The sequence below is a fragment of the Amaranthus tricolor genome, chromosome 1, assembly GCF_026212465.1.
Source record: "Amaranthus tricolor cultivar Red isolate AtriRed21 chromosome 1, ASM2621246v1, whole genome shotgun sequence".
Taxonomy (NCBI): Eukaryota; Viridiplantae; Streptophyta; class Magnoliopsida; order Caryophyllales; family Amaranthaceae; genus Amaranthus; species Amaranthus tricolor.
In genome coordinates this window covers 16,123,699-16,143,992 of record NC_080047.1, presented here as the reverse complement: position 1 = coordinate 16,143,992, position 20,294 = coordinate 16,123,699, and the positions used below count along the sequence as shown (strand labels likewise).

Sequence of the window (20,294 nt, the reverse complement as noted above, 5' to 3'; positions counted from 1 at the left end):
GAAGATATGGCTCGGACAGTAATGGAATCTCATCACAAACAAACTTATCAAATTGTTTTGGCTGCCTAATCTTTGACCCATGCTTTAAAATAATTAAGAAATGAGCATGCGGTAAACCGCATTTCTGGGATTCAATCACATTATCATAGCTGCAATCTCACCAAAAAACTTTAGAGTTTGGGTTTCATTAGTTTACATTTCATTTTCTGGTTTCATTCACATTTTGTTTAGATAAACTAAAATGAAAACTGTTAATAGACAATGTTTGGTTTTAAAAATAATAAATTTAAAAAAATATAGAAATTGAGTAATGCAACAGATTCTGTACACACAATCATCAATCAGAAACTCTTAGTGAGTTACAACACTTCATTGTACCTAATTAAAAAGCATAGAGCTGCAAATCCAAACATAAACTTATATAACATAATCAAAAGTACATTTACAAAATAACCTTGTTTTGATAAGACTGCATGCAAAATGAAGCTTATCATGTAAGAACTGAAAATGAGAAATCGAAAAGTTAGAAGCACAAGAATCACTAAAATGTGAAATTATAAACACAAGAATCAAAAAATTAAAATGTGAAATTAAAATGAGAAATCAAAAAGATAGAAACACAAGAATCACTAAAAATGTGAAATTAAAATAAGAAATAAAAAAGCTAGAAACATAAGATTACTTCAAACTTGACTAAAACAAATATCAAACTTTCAAACTCGACTAAATAAAGAATGTATTGTAGAAGATATCATCTAATCATCATCAAACAAATGTGAAATTTTCACCAAATGCAGAACTAAATCATTTGCAAGGCCAGACTTTGTTCTGTTTCTTCTTCCTCTTGGTAACCATTAGTACTTACGCTAAATATGTTGTTAAGTTGCACAAACTGTTAGTGTCAAGCATGTATATATCTGATTGTTTGACACAGGTGTATGTGACTGTGTACCTTAATGATTACCAAATGACTGCTTTCTATGAAGACATTTGCACACTACTGTCTTTTTATGGATTTGAATGTTTCACTCGCAATAAAACTCTCAGGAAACAAAAGAAGAACAAAGAGAGAGAAAACAGAAAGATTTTTTATTATCACATAACTAAGATTTTTACAAAAGGAAGCTATGTATATATAGTTTACAAGACAAAACAAGAAAAGGAAAAAGACAAAAGAAGGGTTGTTACAAGAACCTAACAACCTTTATAACAACCTAATACAAACTTCTAAATACACATACAAGGAACAACTATAATAACAGAATACTAATGCTTCTTATCACTATTCTGATGAAAAGGCATCTTTTTAATGTAGAGAAGACTTGACACAAGGATATTGAACAACAACATACTTGACATTGCATTAACTTTCACCAGCACCTGCACCTGCACCACACACTTGAGGCTATGCTAAGCAAGACCGAACTCTGCACACCAGCACAAAGCACCAAGCAACCACACACAATACAACATTATAATCTTAATATAATATCAAATTATAAAATGAAAGAAATTAATGTCACAGCATTATTCAATTATAGAAAGTTGATAATCGTAGCTTTTTAATAATTAAAAGCCTTAAAATAAGCCTTGTAAAATTGACATGGCCCAAAAAAAAATAGCAATTAAAATTGGAACAAGAAAATAACAATTAGCCTCGTAATTGTTGGCTGTTGATAAGAGCGAATAAAGATGTTTAGTCAAAAATGGTAAAATGCTTGACTTTTTTAATAAAGCTTCTTTATTCGTTGTTAATAACAGCGAACAACCCCGAACTTGTGCTCTGGACAAAAAATGCTTATCTTGAGAATTAAGTTTAAAGTTACTTTTTTTTGAATTTCTTATATTAATTTACTTATTTTTCTCAAATTTTCTCATACATTGCTAGGTAAGTTCTTTAAAAAGATTTGAATTGACACAAATTCTCATGAAAAATGGTCCCAATTAGCTTTCTTTAAAGAAACAGAAATTTTGTTTAAATAAATAAAAATTGTTTATTGAAAGACAAATTATTTATTACCCACGTTTTCTTTATAGCAGTTTTTCATTTCCTTTGTTAATTGTTCATCTTCCATCTACCTATGCTCTCTTCTCAAGCTTTTTCTTTGCTACAAAATAATTCACGGCTAGTCTCCTAAGAATCAATCCTTGTCCATCTTGTTATTTTAGTTTTGACACATCTATACAATATATTAAAACAAAACACATCTAACATAATTAAGCAACTCAAAAAATTAATGAGTTGTCATCTTCTCATAAGATTTTTTCCCTCCTTTAAGAAAAGATAACGTCATTGAATAACAATAACTATAAGAATCTTAAATGTTAAGGATGATTATAAGATGATTAATTTGACCATCATTAAAAACTTTAGTTGGGATTATAACATATACTATTAAATTTGAAAACATTGTAATAAATAGTACTAGTATGTAATAAGATGCACAAATTATTATCTTTGATATTTAATTTACAAAGCACCATTGATCTATATTTATTTGAAAAAACATTTATTCATTTACAAATAATTATATTATTTTTAAATATACTTAAAAAAAACTTACACTAAAATACAATTATATTATAAATACAATTTACAATGGCCACTGCTTCATCATTATTATAATGATAACTATAAAAAAAAGTTTTAATTTCATTTTTCATGAATGTAATAAAATGTGTGTTAAGAAATAATCTATATTAATGTAATATTATGCCGGATTTATTCAATTTATTTGTTTTTTACATCAAAATGAAAAAAAACCATGCATCACACGGAGATTATCTAGTAGTATATAATTTTAAAAGCAATAGCATTATGACAAATGTACATCATTTATAAACTTGCCCTTTAGAATTTTTCAATATAGGGCTGCACACGATCCGATTTGATATGGTTTGACAGAAAAATCAGACCAAACCAGACCAATCAAGACACCAGACTAGACCGGACCAAACCGTTCCAATAAAATTTGTATGATTGTATGATAATATGATAGGAAAGAAAATTAGGAACTGTTTCTTAATAAACACAAATTATTTGCCTGCATCTATAATCAACTTATGCCCATTCCTAAAGAGGGGTATTAATTTATCCTAATATACCAGTCTATTTACATAAATCGGCAGTATGAAAAGAATTGTAATTTGTAAAGGATCACTTAAACTATAGTGTAAAAGAAAGGATCTGTAAAACTACAGGCATTCTTCACGTATGTGGTATCTCGAATTGGCGTATCTCTTCCGGTTGGTTAACAATATATCCAGATTCCAGGGCATGGCATTTAGAACTCACTTGTTCTTGCCTGTATGGTGAAGCTCTTGGCCGTGAGTCCACTCATAGGAAGAGCAATTATACTTTACATGGCTTCCTTTCGTGGGTAAGATAGAATCTAACGAACATGGCAGAAACGCTGGAGTTATGCTTTGTACATATTTATACAATGTAATCGATTGAGATGTAGAAGTACGCAAATTATATAGCATGTATGCTTACCAAGCGTTCGCCATTTGAAATGCAGGTGCTGGCTACAGCAACCCCTGGAGCAGCATCTTGTCTGTTCAATCTATGCAATTCGACTTGTAACAAATCAACAACTTGAGACTGTTTATCGTTACATGGTTGGAGAACTGAGTTATGGTTGTGGGAATCATTGACATCTTGCAACCCCACTTTTCCTCTTTTGATGCCATTTGCAAAGCTGCAAACTGCATATTTCAACACCCAAAACGAAACAATGAAATGGATCAAAGCCATAAGATGGAAATATCACAAGGCAAAAGTTCTCTCAGAGAATCTCATACAACAACATCAAAGCCTTAATCACAAAAGATTAGGGTCCTACAAGAACAAATAGATTAGTTTCAATTATCGTCCACGTGAATTCTTTTTCACCATTCATTTCGATATAGTAACAAGTAGTCAACAAGCACATCAACAAGCTTCTCTGCTCTAAGTTGAATACTTTCAATCAAAACCTTCAAACTTAAGTTGATGTACATACAACATCACTCAAATCCAGGTTAAAAGGAATCAGAGGACTTGATTTATTTTCAAAAAAGCTATAGATACAGATTCTGTCCTGTCCCTTTTCCTGCCTTATTTACTTTGACTCAAAATTTGTGTATGCACACATTCCCACTACTATGCTGGTATCGTTAGTAATGTTGTAAATTGATCATAGAATTTTGAAATGCATAACCATTCTTCATGGAAAAACACAAATGAAACAGAATTCTGCTTTATGTTCTGAAAAAATATACGTTTCAGTGGTCTTCTAAGTCTAAAAACAAAGTAAAATTGACACCCAATGGATAAACATAACCAGCAGCCTCACTAGTCTTTTTCAAAGAAACAAGCGTGAGATCAACCTCAAATGAAAAGTAGCAAAAGGTTTAGTGGCAACTGAATCTTTTAAATAGCAGTTTAACCGATTAAAATGTGCCATGAATCAAAGCTAACATGACAAACCACAGTAAAATATTTAAATAACTCGCCAGATCGCATACCTCATCACCATTTTCCTCCATGTTGTGGAGAAAGTCAACTAACTTGGCTAAGCGGATACGTTGGGCATTTTTAATCGTGACATCCTATACCTTGCCATGCCTATTGTTACTGCGGGCACCACCCCTACCCCACGAAAGCCTTTTAGTTCCACTAGTCAACACAGGAGATAAACCTTGTTCTTCCTTACTTGGTTGTACATTATTGTCAAAAAATCCCCCACTTAAATGTGGTGTTGATGGACTATGCGAACCTCCAACAGTACCCCTATTTCTCGCCTTCCTTGGCTTGATTTCTCTGTGATGTTCATCTGGAACAAATTGTTTGTCACTATCATGTGCATCATCATTGTCGTCATAGTCTTGATATTCAATAGAACTATTTCTTCTCCTCCTCTTCCTCCTTGGGTAAGAACTTTGAGACTGTTGTGATGGGCCTGCCGTGTCCTTGTTTGCAGGACGCTTCTTGCCAAGTGCTTCCGATTGTTTTATAAGGATCTGGGTAATAGATTCTTGAATCTGTGCGACAAAATCTTAATGCTTAACAGCTAACAGAATAAAATGCAAATATGAAGTGAGCCCCATGCAGAAATATAGAAAAAAGTGTTTCGAGGGCCCAATGCTCTCGGAGACTACAAGTCTAATGGTTAAGATGCAAGTGTCAGGTATAGTGCAAAATATCGGCTGTAGAATTGCATTGAGACCGCATGTTAAGGTTTTTGAGCTACTAGTTATGGTAGCCACAATATAGGCGGCAAGACCCGCAAAGCCATCCACATTGAATATAAAAGTGGTTTCACGATCGTTACCGCAGCCATGACCACATCCGAGATTTTGCACTATACTAAGCTTATAAACGAAATTGAATATCCACTCAAGGATGAAAACAAGAATATGACATATACAACCTCTGGGAGATTCATGGACTCAGGGCTGGAGTTCATTTCCTTAACAAAAAACTACTAAAGCTTAGGAATGTTTATATGCAAAGGTTCAAAAATCTCAGATATATAAGATACTTTATCGACAACGATAGAGATTGAAGATTATATAAAACATCAATTATTCATAGATTATTAATGCTTCTAAGACCCAAACCTGCTTATTGCGAGCTTCGTCCTCCTGATAAAAAGCTAGCTCCACTACAAAAACTCATGAATTAGCGATGGAAAATTGGCGAGGGGAAGTGTTGGTCGCCCATTGGCGACGACACGGCGAGAAGAATAGTGGTCGCCAACGCAAAAAGCAAACTGACGACGAAATGGCGAGGAAAAAATTGGTCGCCAAAGTCAAAAGTAACTGGGCGACGGGATCTTTGTCGCCCAGTCGTCGCCATGTATTATTATTTTTTTATTTTAAATTTCCCTGTTACTAGGCGACGGGTGCTGTAGTCGCTCTGCGGTCGCCATATTGAATTTTCCTTTTTGTTTTTGACGGTCCATTTTTCAAATAGTAGGCGACAGTTTATTTGGTAGCCGGTTGGTCGCCATTTTTATGAATTTGAATTCCGCGGTGTCCGTTCGTTGGCCATTGTATCTATAAATAATCCGATTGTTATATCGTAGTATATATAATTGGAAGCTAAAAAACTTGAAGAGGTTAGTGAGTTTTTTGTTTTTTTTTTATATGATTTAGTTTTATTTATTTTTATTATTTATTTTTAGTTTCTATCGTTATTTTATTTTTATTTACTTTGTTATTTACTTGATTTAATTTTAGTTTTTAGTATATATAATTTGATTTAATTTTATTGTTGAATTAGTACATATTTTATTTACTTTGTTATTTACTTGAGTTTTATATGTACTTGATTTAATTTTATTATTTAATTTCTATTGTTATTTTCTTGAGTTTTTATATTTTTTATTATTTTATATTTTGTTTTTATTGACATTAGTTTGCTTTAGTAGTTTTTATTACAATAATTATATTATTATTGTCATATATTGTTATTGTCATATATTGTTTTTGTCATTAACTTACTTTATTGGTAATTACATCATGAATAATTATGTTATTATATTATATTTAGGTGTTAAAAATGAGTTGTAGGCAAGAAAGAAGTTGGATGTACAACCGACAAAAAAATGGAAAGTTTAGTTTAAGATTTATGAGAGGGTTGGAAGAGTTTTTAGATTTTGCTCGTTCACAAAGCATGAGTTCTGAGATTAGATGTCCTTGTAAAAAGTGTAAAAATTGTTGTTTTAAGGAAGCAGATGAAATAAGGGAACATCTAATGAGAAGGGGGTTTGTTGAAAATTACTATGAGTGGGAATATCATCAGAACACAGAGATAGGAACAACATCTGATGTTGCAGCGGAAGTCGGAGAGCAATCGTCAAATAATCCAAATCCATACGCACAGATGGTGCATGATGCAGCAGCAAGTGTGTTTCCAGGCAATTACCATGACTTTTTTCCCTCACAGTATAATGTAGAGCCAGTAGATAATGAACCACCGGTACATGTTGACGAAAATCCAAACCCACAGTGTCAACAATTTTTTGAAATGTTAAATTCTGTAAATAGTCCTCTGTATGAAGGTTGTAAAAATCACACGAAGATGTCTATTATTGGTCGACTTACAAACCTGAAGACAGACCATCGTCTCACTGAGAGGTGTTACGACGATATTTGTGGTATTGTCAACGAAGTGTTACCAGAAGAGAATACGATGGTAAACAACTTCTACGAAACGAAAAAACAAATAGCTGCTCTTGGATTACCTGTTGAGAAGATAGATTGTTGTCCTAACGGATGTTTGATATATTGGGGGAATAATGCGAATGCAACTTGCTGTTACATTTGTGAAACTTCTAGATGGAGAAGAAACAGTAAGGGTGATAAGGTTTCGCGGAAACAATTTCATTATTTTCCCCTAGGGCCCAGATTACAAAGATTGTATGCTTCAGAGGCAACAGCTAAGCATATGAGGTGGCATGCAGAACACCGCACTAAGGATGGAGAGATGATACATCCGTCCGATGCTGAAGCGTGGTTGACATTTAACGACATTCATCCAGACTTTGCATTGGAGACTCGAAACGTGCGGCTTGGTTTGTGTACAGATGGTTTTAACCCATTTGGAAGTTCGGGTCAACAGTATTCATCGTGGCCTGTCATTTTAACACCATACAATCTTCCGCCATGGATGTGCATGAAGAAGCCGTATATGTTCTTGACCGTGATTGTCCCTGGGCCGAGTAATCCAAAGCACAACATTGACTTATATCTTCAACCTCTAATACGAGAGTTGAATATGTTGTGGGAGGAGGGTATTTGTACATATGATGTGTCAGGTTATGTCTCCAATATGGCAAGGAATATTGACATGGCCAAGCATCAATTGTTTGGCATGAAAAGTCACGATTGTCATGTTTTCATGCAACGTTTAATTCCAATTGCATTTAGAGAATTGCTACCGGTGAAGGTTTGGGAAGCGCTTACGGAGTTGAGCTTATATTTTAGAAGTTTGACTACCACAAAGCTATGTGTGGAGGATTTGAGGAAAATGGAAGCAGATATTCCGGTTATCATCTGCAAACTAGAGACAATCTTTCCACCCACATTCTTTGATAGCATGGAACACCTTCCGATCCATTTGGCATATGAGGCTAGAATTGCAGGACCGGTCCAATACAGATGGATGTATCCATTTGAGAGGTATATAAATCATATGCAATTAAATTTTTCATTATTCTACCAGTGAACTAACTTTTCCGAACAGGTACCTTAGACATTTGAAACTGAATGTCAAAAATAAAGCTCATGTTGAAGCGTCGATATGCAACGCATATTTAACCGAGGAAGCATCGCATTTTGTTTCCCATTATTTTGAGCCACATGTGCGATGTAGGGTCAGAGACCTTCCTAGGAATGACGATGGAAGTTACAACAATGTTGTAAATGATGTATTCACAATCTTCAGTCATCCAATAAGATTTCATGGAAAAGGAGTAGCATATATTTTGGATGAAAGAGATTACGAGATTGCACATAGATACGTGTTAATGAACTGTCCAGAGGTGGATGTATTTGTATCTGAGTTTAAAAGTTCAATTCAAAGACATCAACCGAATTGGTCAAGTCAGAGGATTGAAGCGTATGTGCAAGATAATTTCACTGATGCGTTCAGAACTGCAGTATGTTGTTCATCTATTACGTTAGTTATTATATATGTATGTTAGTTTTACGTTAATTAAATTCATAAAGTTATTTCCATTTGTGTTACAGGCAAGACAAGGATCATTCGATAACCGAGTGAACAGTGACATTTTGAAGCAGATTGCTGAAGGACCACTAAAATATGCTCGGAGTTACAACGTCTGTTACACGAACGGATACAGATTCCATACAGTACGTCATGCATCAAATAAATTAGCAGACAATAGCGGAGTGTGCGTCAAAGCTGCTGACAACAGTCGTGACGAAGAAGATTTTTACGGGCATTTGCTTGAAATCGTAGAGGTTGAATACCCGGGGATACCTATCAAAAGAGTAACGTTGTTCAAATGTCATTGGTATGACCCAACTACTACTGGAAATAGCCGCGGAACAAATATTCATAAACGATATAAGTTAGTTGACATACATCAACGTCGCTCGTATCGTTTATATGACCCGTTTGTGTTAGCAAGTCAAGCATGTCAAGTGTATTATCTTCCATATCCGAGTACAAGACAAAATTTAAAAGATTGGAGAGCAGTTTGCAAAGTCAAACAGAACAAATTTGACAAAGAATTAGAACATGAATCCAAAGATGCTGCTTTCCAAGAAGAAAATAGGGACCATATTGAAATTGAAGAAGATGTATCCCACACACCGCTTCTTGATCCATCTGGCGTCATTGTTCAACAGGTGCATGATAATGATGAAGATACTGAAGAAGATGTGGATCTTGTACTGTCAGAAGACGAACAATCCGAAGATGAAGATGTTGAGAACGACGATTATTTTAGTGATGAAGATTAATTTAATTTTTTATATGTAATTATTTAATATTTTGTAATATTTAATACAATTTAATTATAATCTTTCGAATTATTAATATTTTGTAGTTATAATAATAATAATAATTATAATATTGATTTTAACAATAATAATAATATTAATAACGATAACATTTGTAATAAAAATAATAATAATAATAATAATAATAATAATAATAATAATAATAATAATAATAATAATAATAATAATAATAAAATTAATAATTATAATAATAATAATAAAATTAATAATCATAATAAATATAATAATAATGAAATTAATAATAATAGTAATAATAATAATAATAATAATAATAATAATAATAATGAGAGGTAATAATCGTAATAATAATAATAATGAAATTAATAGTATTAAATAAAGGTAACTGCACAGCCGTCCTGCTGACCAATTACCGAAGCTTAGCGACAAGTTAGCGACGAGTTAGCGACTGCACGTCTGGTCGCCAGACGAAGAAGTCAAACAGTCAGGTCGTGTCATTGCAGGCAGCGACGTCTTGTCTTGTCAAAAGCTGCGCCAAATAACTTTTCCACTGCAGCAAGTCATCAGTGTTCATTCCCGAGGTTTGGCGACGACTCAGCGACCACTATTCCAGACGCTAAGCGGTCGCCCACTTCAGAAGACAAAACGCCAAAAGAAGCCCTAATTTCTCATTTCTTACGTAAACCGCATTATTCTTCTTCATTTTACTTCAACTTCTACTCATCGTTTAATCCTTCGAGTTCTTCATTTACCTTCATTTTCCTTCTCTATTAATTTTCTTTTATCTTCAATTTCTACTCATCTACAACTCTAAAGAACTCATATTTTTATTAAAAGGTTAGTGTTTATTGTTTATTTTTTAAATTATTTCAATGTGTTTTTGATGATGATGATGATGATAAATTATGTTTGAATGCTTTTCTTTTTTTTTTTTATGTTTGATTCCGAATCATTTTTCGAATTTCGAATTATGTGTTCTTGTCTATAAATCATTTTTTATAACTTGAGCATGTGTTCTTGATGATAAATTATGTGTTCTTCTCTATATATCATTTTTTATATGTTTTTAACATTTTCGAATTATGGTATAACTTGAGTATTTTTCATTTTTTTTATGCGTTTTTTGAATTTCGGAGTAATTTATATTTTCGAATTATGAATTATGGTATACTTTGAGCATGTTTTATGTTATATTTTTTTCTAGATTTTTTTTATTTAATATGTAACTTTTGAATTATGAATTTCGGAGTAATTTTTTTTTTATTTAATGCGTTTTTTAATATTTTGTTATTATGAGTTTCGAATTTTTTAGATAAGATTGATTTTAGTATAGATAAGATAAATTGGGACATTTTATTGTATAGATAAGATTGATTTTAGTGAAAAATAATATTAGGATTTAAAATAAATATTGTAGGGAAAATGAGCAACGACGACCATAATGATTGGGCTACCAACTATTTCTTGAATAATTTGTCGAGTAGCCACGACGATAATAATGACGAAGATAACAATAACCGAGTTCAAGGGAGTACTGAAAATACTCCAAGTGATTCTGTTGAAAATATGGAAGAGGATGATGGAGACGATCCTCGTCCGGATCTTCCATGGCTACCAATAATAAACAAGTAAATATTTTAATCATGTTATTATCATTTATATTTTTTCAATATTAAAATTTCAATGTTTACTAATTTTCTTAATTATTGTAAGATTTAATCCGATTTTCGGAAACACCATCGCATCGAAAATAAGGGCTACCTTCAATCATAGGCAAGATGCCGAAGGTAGTACTTGGAAGGGTGTGACAAAACACACCAAAGATTTTTATTTTAATGAGTTTAAGGTAAAATTATTATTTTGTTGTTTATTTTTTGAATTTGTTATGTATAAATTATTTTAAGTAATATATTTGATGGAATATTTATTTGTTTAGAAACAATACAAATGGGACCCTCGTCTTGAACATTTTGTTCGAAGGTCGTGGGAAGAGAAAGCCGCAAAGCGTTATGCGGATATGCTTTTCAAATGGCGTAAGACGTTGAAAAGCAAGCCCGAATTTAAACCTCCTTCCATCGATAATGAGACCTGGGCGCGATGGAAGGCGGATTGGGAACGCCCAGATAATAAAGCCGTTTCGGCTAGAAATTCCTCCAACAGACGTGGAGGAAAAGACAGAGCTGAAGCCACCCATATAGGTGGCTCAATCCCGCACGCAAAAACAATGCGGGATTTGGTGAGTATTTTGTAAATAAAGTATTATTATATTGAATTTTTTTGTTATCTTATGTTAGTTTTAAGTCGTTTTTTTAAATTATTTCAGGAACAATCAAAAGGTCAAAGACCCACGCCCTACGAAATATTTACACGAACGCATGGGGTCTTTGACAATGACACAGGAGATTGTTCCCAATGGACAAATACTAAGTCACAAAAAGTTAATGTAATAATCTATTAAACTTGTTTATTTATTTAATTTTAGTATCAATTAATATTTAGTTTATTGGTAATTGATTTACTTTCATCACTATTAACTTCTAAGACTGCATATATATATATATATATATATATATATATATATATATATATATATATATATATATATATATATATATATATATATATATATATATATATATATTTGAGAAAACAGAATTTAAGAAAATGTTCAAGCTTCAACATAGAGCATATTATTGAAATATTTTGAGAGTGATGAGAAGGTTTTGATGCAGAAGTAAATCCCTGTTTGTACGTGTTAACAAATATCAAACCAACAAATGCAACTGTATTAAAGTGAAAATACCAAGACATATTGGGCATTGCACTTCTTTACGAATAGCCTGAAGATCAACATATACAAATCTGTAACAAACCAAAGGCTGAACTCGTCAGGAATGTACAAATAATTGCACTTATCAGCTGCTCAAAGAATCGTTGATGAAAGAACAAACAAAACATATATATCATGGAGATGATTAAGCAACAATCCCACGCAATATGAAAAATAATCTAGTTATCAAAAATCAAAACTAAACAAATGGTTGGCAATGGGAGACTAACTCCAAGAAATTAAACACCTAAAAAAATAGTTGCCAGTTGTCACATATCTCCTAATGCTTTCACATGTATAAATAGAATATACCAGGAAATATACGACCAAATGCAAACAAGTTTTTTAGTTGTGAATGTGCTCACAAGTAGATGAGTACTACATTTTTTCAAAAAGGTATTTCTGATCATACAAGTTATTTACCTTCAATTTCAACTTTCTCCAGCTTTTCTCTTCAATCTTGCTATTTCTGTGTTTAGTGCCTCCACTTGTCTCTCATGGTTCCTCTTCAACGCATGATTGAGCATTTGTTCGTGTCGAAGTTTCTTGTCTGATTCCTCTAGCTGAACCTTTGTTGATCTTAATTCTTCTTCCAAATTTTGGTAGTTCTTCAAAGCATTGGAATCATTCTTGTACTTATGCTCCTTCCTAACTTGAAAATCAAGTATTTTCTTAGCATGTTCAGGAAGAGCGAGGACATTTGGTGGGTATGATATACCCAAATACACTTCTATCACCACCCGAGGATGCAATATACTCATGCCATTTGGAAGAAAACTTGAGGTGCCAACTCCTTGTCCCTCTACTAAGGCATTTTGATAGATCCAATAGATACCCTTATCAATGCCGTAGATGTTTACTTCTTCAACTTCACACTCCCCAACTAAAACTACAGCATGTGTGACTCTCTTACCATCAGGATGATACATTAACTCTTCCAATTGACCATTTTCATTGACCCCAAGGTAAGGACTCTCAGTGTAACGTGGGTAGTCAGCTCGAATTTCAATCACCGCAACTACTGGACGATTGTTTTTGAACAATTTCCTCATATATTCAACATTAATGGCTCCTTCATCAACTATATGTATCTCGTTTAGACAATAATAAGTACCATTCCATAAGGGACACCCCCTCCTAATTGATCTATGGGGATTCTTAACCTCTAAACCACAAGCTTGTTCTAATAGATCCCAAGGCTTCCAAGATCCAATTTTATTGGGGAACATTGACTTAAGTTGTTTGTACCAAGTTTTATGAAGAAAAAGAGGTCCATCTCGAATGTGATACCCCGCCTTGGCCCAACAAATACGCATGTCATACTCTATTTGCCTTGTTGTAGCAGGAAAGCTGCACAAATCTGTTAACAAAAATTATGACTATAAAGCTTTTATTTATATTTGTATTTTTTTATATGGGACTTAAAAAAGAGATGTGAGAGCTGATATAGCCATGGTTGACTAGAGTTGTATTTTAGAGATAGCTTAAGGTTTATTGTAACAGGGAAGCATCCCCTTATTTTAGTACTAGTTATTAGTCACTCATAGAATAGCTAGTTTACCTACTTCAATTCTTTGTTCAATGTACTAGTATGAGTAATTAAATTACTACTTCTACCTATATAAAAGCTCTTTTTCCATTGGCCCTAACCTTAATGTCCTTGACACAGTTTTTTATTAGCTTGTGTTTTGATCTATAATTGCTGCACCAACTTTATTTCACTTTCGATTATGCTCTAATAAATACTCACATTATTCCCTAAATACCTTAATTCTTTTAATACTTTGATTTTAGTGATGAATGCTTCAATTGTGTGAACCTTAGAGAAAGGGACAAGCTTAGCTTGTTTTTGTGTTAGAAAGAAACTGAGATAGATATCCATAAATAAATATTAATGAAAATAGCTGGCTGAGCATTAAAGGAATTATACCTTGGAGTGAATCAAGAGCTGGCTGAACAATTTGATTACCCTCACTGACAAATTTTTCCCAAATGTAGTTGTATTTAAGTCCAGTTCCTATTCAAAAATTTAAGAGCTCAACTCAACAGTTAGAGTACATCACAACAGTTAAATAAAACAATCACAATCAATTAAGTCTAGACTCTAGAGAATGTGAATTGCTTGACTTCCCTTCCAAAAACAAAATGTGGTTGTATTCTTGGATGCAACATAAGTGTATATTGATAAATCAATTTGTTTTTCATCTACTGAACTTCTTGTTGTAAAATAATTATGACCAAAGAATTGTGAAGATGACTACACCATTACAAGAAATTAATGTATTTAGAAGAATATATCTAACTGTTAAGTGACACTTATATCAAAAGGATTAAGAAGAATTAAGAGTAAATGGGAATATTTGTGTAATAAAACAGAAAGAGATGAATTAATTGTGTATGAAACAATGAAAAACACTCAAATATAGACCACCATACAACTATAAACCACAAAACATGTAACTCATAATAGGAGTTTGAGATTAGAAAGGATTAAACAAGGATTTGATCAATCAAACTATAAAGAGTAATAAACTCAGAAAGAAACAAGTTGTTGAAGATTTCGCAATAATAGCTCAAATGCCACAAAGGTAAAGAATCATTAATTCTCATAATAAGGATTAATGTCTTAATGATGACCAAATAAGAGGTAATTGCTACAATCCGGTAGGTACTAATTTTATTTACAAATGACTAATGCCTCTGTTTTTATTTGTTGTTTCCACTTTTCCATCTTATTTATTTGAGAATTTTTTATTGGAGTAAGTCACAACTCTTGTGATGATGAGGATGAATTTGATCACCTAATTGCACACACTATGTCAGACACATTGTAGAGTGATGATGTATGTGAAAAAGATTGTGGACACTTGGAGTTTGGCACTTTAAATGAGGCTTTGAAAGAAGCTAAGAGAGGAGGAATAGTGGAGGTGTGGCATGCTAGCCAACAAAGTAGAAGAGGCTCCAAGGGATTGTAATACATGGAGCCAAGCAAGACAAGCAAAGGGGATGAAGAGCACAGTGCTAGTTCGAGCTACTCCATAGCTCACTCGAGCAAATCGGCAAACAATGGGTGGACTTGTAAGGTGCTCGTTTGAGCATTGTTATGCTCATTCGAGCACCATATTCATCGATACCTCATAGAGGTCACCTATTTCAGTTTTTGGGAGAAATGAGAACATCACTTAAATTATTTTATATATTGAAGTATAATGGCTATTAACAATCCCAAAAAATTACTACTTTTATATTATAGCCAGCCAAATATAAGAAAATCCAACACATAAAATCTATGTGAATTACTAACATAATCAAATTTAATATAGTACAAAAGTAGTAAATGATTCCCTCGTTTCAAATAATACTCCCTCTTATTTACCCTATTTGTCCCATTTTGTTTTTCACACTTGCAGAGGCAACATTTTAATCCTTAATATCTCAAATTATTCTTAATTAAAAATTATAAAAAGTTGATATTAATAATCCTTGTATTGAGAAGAATCAAACAAGATCCCATATGATTATGTTTTAACTTATAGATTAAGAGTAAAATACAAATTAAGAGTGATAAGTGAATAGTGCCCAAAAATAAATGGGAAAAGTAGGGTGAATAGAAGGGAGCAAAAAGTAAGATGTGTAGTTAATATAGAAGTTGATAAGAGGAATTTTGAGTATTGCAATTGATTAGTTTAAGAATAGAGGGAAATTCAAACTATAATATCTTGCACAATAATATATTTCTCCAAGGCATTAATAGAACAAAAACTAATTAAGAATAACAAAAAGTAGTAATTTTATTTTATATAGGTACACATTACCTTCAGGTTGTTGGGCAGGATGTTTGGACGAGCTAGCACCCTCAACCTCAAGAGTGGTCATATTCCTTGTTTAGGGAATGTGATGAGTAACTGCAAAATGAAAATGAAAGGAAATCGTGAGTAATCAGAGACATTGATAGATAAGACCGTTGAAAAACCTAAAGAAGTTTTGACAGATTATTATTAATCTTTTAGAAATACTCTGTTTTTTTTTTTTTTTGACATTCCTTAAAATTAGATTTTCATCAAAATTAGAGGGTGTTGAAACACATTAAAGTTTGTTATATGAGGACTATAACAAACAGATGAACAGACATTCTCTATCTCTTGATGCACCATAGCGCACAAAAAAGAATCATCACTACAGATTAAATCATATCACAGGAAGCTCCATCACTAACCTAAAAAAAACTGCATTTAAATCACATCATAGGATGCTAAACACAAAACGGTCCTGTTGTCCTCCGCAAACAACCCCCATAACCATCCCCTAAAGCTATAATCTAAACAGAAAACAAAATGCATATATCCACAGAAAACAAAAACAAGTTGCATATAGCCACAGAAATACAGGATTCAAAATGCAAATGAAAGAAATAGAAATCAAAATTTTGAATTACAAAGAAACATCAACAATCAAAACTTTTTTTGTAGTGAATAGGATCATATCCAAACTCAAAGGAAGACAACAAATCCACATTCCACAAGCAACCAATGTAAGCATAATATCATTTTTTACTCATCGTCCAAAACCAAACAAACAGCTAAAAGCACCAACATACAATAACAATGTAAACACAACCCTAAGTCAAGGTCGGAATTTAGTGCACATACTTCAATATCAAGAAAAAGGCTCACTGTAAAATATTTAAAGGTTGGATTCTGGAGATTCAAAACCAAACAGATTTTGTATTACTAAACAAATACTACTTTAAAACAATCCTAGTGAATAGTAGCACTACAACTTCCATTAAAAAAATGTAGAATCAACACAAAAAAGGAGACGATCGTACTATTTTCTACGGCCAGTGAACAAAAATAACCAACAAAGTGATATGCAGTGAGGGGGAAGAGCAGCTGCAGGTTTATCACAAAACGACAACTAATTTGATTTTGTAGTATTTTACACTATAAAAATATTACATGTACCTACACGGCATGCTCATTTAAGTGTGGTAAACTTTTTTGCAATTAGATTCGGTTGGATTTCGAATCGGTTATTTTTCGGATGCGTGTTACGACGGGTCACACTCGGGTCGGGTCGATTAGTCAGTTCAGTTGAAGATTGATTATTCAAGCTATCAGGTTAGCATCGGTTCGGTGTCAGTTGAAGTTCGAGTTGAGTGCCAATTGGTCTCGGGTTGTCATCGGTTAATAATTGGTTCGGTTTTACCAGGTACAGATCGGGTTAGGGTACTTTTCAAGTAGAATTCGGTTATGAAATACTAATTAATATCGATCGAGTTAATATCATATTAAGTTGTTAGTCATTTTTTAATTGATGATGAGATTCCCTTTACGTAAAGCAATATAATTAAAATGTAAATCAATTAGTGATTATTACTTTGTTACTTTTACTTGTTTGACTGTAATTTAAAATTAAATAACTATCAGTTTTCATCTAATTTGATTAAAAGTAGTTAAATAAACATTGACCATTAATTATTCACTCTAATATATGAAGCCATGTATTTATAAAATTTAATTTATTAAAATATCTATTATTTTATTAGATTAACTAATAAGATGATTGAATATGAGTCGATTATACTTCTATGTTAAAAATTGGTTCAGGTTTACAGTAGTTCAATTAAAAATTCCTTCGGGTTAAGTCGGTTTTAGCCGGATTGAGTTCGGTTTCGAGCATGATTAGGTTCGGATATGACTCGGGTCGGTCACTATTAGATTCGGGTAATATCAGTTAACGGTTATTTGTCAGTTATAAAAATTGGTCGCAGCTCGGGTTCGATTTTCCCATTTTCGGTTATGTACTGGTTCGGGTACAACTTCGGTTCGGGTTATGTCGGTTCGATAAACCTAAAAAAGAAACACATTTTCGGGTCGGTTTACTTTCGGGTCGGGTCACATTTGAATAGCTCTACTCATAAGCATGGCTACAAATCAATTTAATAATGTTAAAATTTTATATATTCAACCACACTAATAAGCGTGGCTAAAGGACAATTAGAAAAATATATAATCAACTCAGCCACACCAATAAGCGTAGTTAAAGCACAATTAAAAATATGAAAGTGATTAAATCAGCCACACTAGTAAGTGTGATGATGTGCAAATTTTAATTAACCGTAAGCACATGGGGTACTTGTAGCTATATGTGTCGAACTCAGGGAAACGAGTTAATAAACCGTAAGCACACTAGTAACAAGAAGATTTTGTTTGAACTTGATATTAATTCTAGGCGAGATGCTTTTTCCTAAAATATCATTTCCTCCCTACTACGGTGCTTGGAAATAAACCGGAAATATGTTCTGAGATTCAAAGAATCAAACTAAAATCCCAGCACATGGAATTTAGAATGATGTAAGAGAAACTTAAATGGAAGAAGATACGGAAAATTACAAACGAGGATTACAAGTTCTCGATGTAAAGTGTTAGAGAGGATAAGAAATTCAGAAGTTACATGTATGTCTCATGTAAATCTCATGTGTCCAATAACTTACACATGCCTTCTATATTTATAGAAGAGCATACAACCATTCATGAAGTAATATGTCACTTCATGAACCACAACATCGATTCAGGAATCAATGTCGATCATAAATCAATACATCCCAATATATTCAGTTAATATAACCATATTAACCGTAGGTAGTTATTGCATAACCAACAATACCGAATAAAACGAGCATTGCAAAAACAAGCGCGAAAGTAGCGGGCCGCGACAAAAGTCACGAGCCGCGACCTGTACTTATACCAAAACAGGAACTTTTTGCAATCTTGGGATATTTCTAATTAATTATTTATTTAATTAATTTATTTGATTTAATTAGAGCTATCATTTCCCATGACCATTATACGCTCTAAATGACAACAGTTGTTCTCTTGATTGTGCCAACTTTGATTGAGGATAAAACAGTCCCAAAACTGATAAAGTCTTTTAGATCAAATTAGAGTCTTTCTTAGAAGGTACATGGCTATTAGTGGACTCTAATGATAAAATAGCTCATTACATTATATATTAGTCATATTCTCTCTTAAATCGCACTAACGAAGTATGAGAGGAAAAGGATATTAATTACTTAAAACTAAAAGGAATTACATTACTCGAAAAGCATATTCAACTTTGAGAATGAGTGATTGCTTCATAATGTTCGTTGAGAAACTCTGTTTAGTGATGTGGTTAATGCTTTGGAGCTTCATTTAATTATGTTAACTCACTTTATTTAACTTCATTCGATTTTCACATCACCTTTGAATTATGTGTAGAGTAGAATATGGCTGATGCACTTTAACTTATTAATCCTTTTTAACCATGATGATAGTAGCCAGAAGGATACAAATAATTGACCTTTTAAATAAGGATAAATAAGTCTCATTTGTACTTATTTTATATATGTCGTGTTTCAATTTCTCTATTTGTTTTTCTGTGGGCTATTGTTAGGTAACATTTCTTCTAGAACAGTAAAATTCAACTATGCATAAGTTAATCAATCCTGCCAAGTTATTGCTACTATCTTTTAGTGTTCTATTGCTATAATAATGTTGTTTTTGCTTGTTGCGTTGTTTCAATAAGTTTTTAAGCTGATTTTAGTCGTCATTCCAACTATCGGTATTCCATCGGTAGCAGACCTCGACTCGACCAACCAACAACATCGTAAAACAACCTCGACAACAAAGCTGCCCAAACAGTAGCCATTCAACAAGCCAAGCAACCCATCAACAATGGACGTCTAACACCCATCAGTTGTAACACGAAAGTGTATTAAATAGCATTATATAAAATAGAAGTGTATAAATCCTTCAATACGTTTTCATGCCCTACATTGATACTGTTGTGTACAATTACCTATACATCTTTAGCCCTTGCATTCTTCACACCTGCATTCTTTACCTATATATGCATTCGTAATATTGTTAACAGAAATAAAAAATCATTATGAAAAATTCAATAGTGTAACTTGAGAGACCGCATG

General features: G+C 32.7%; 1 protein-coding gene and 1 long non-coding RNA gene across 2 annotated transcripts; both read right to left on the bottom strand.

Moving 5' to 3' along the window:
- Positions 1–2,700: 2,700 nt before the first annotated feature.
- LOC130806024 (uncharacterized) lies at positions 2,701–4,992 on the bottom strand. Its single transcript, XR_009040251.1, has 3 exons — positions 4,510–4,992; positions 3,497–3,708; positions 2,701–3,392 (listed from the first exon to the last, which is right to left on the bottom strand). It is a non-coding gene; the product is annotated as an uncharacterized LOC130806024 (long non-coding RNA).
- Positions 4,993–12,565: 7,573 nt separating this feature from the next.
- LOC130806014 (uncharacterized) lies at positions 12,566–14,766 on the bottom strand. The gene is made up of 2 exons (XM_057670905.1): positions 14,256–14,766; positions 12,566–13,685 (listed from the first exon to the last, which is right to left on the bottom strand). Exon 2 carries the CDS (start codon positions 13,639–13,641, stop codon positions 12,757–12,759), a length of 885 nt encoding a protein of 294 aa, XP_057526888.1. The 5' UTR covers positions 13,642–13,685; positions 14,256–14,766; the 3' UTR covers positions 12,566–12,756.
- Between the last annotated feature and the right edge of the window lie 5,528 nt (positions 14,767–20,294).

What these genes read in the sequence shown, in the direction of transcription:
- LOC130806014 (XM_057670905.1), bottom strand. Translation starts at nt 13,641, where the DNA reads ATGCGTATTTGTTGGGCCAAGGCGGGGTATCACATTCGAGATGGACCT.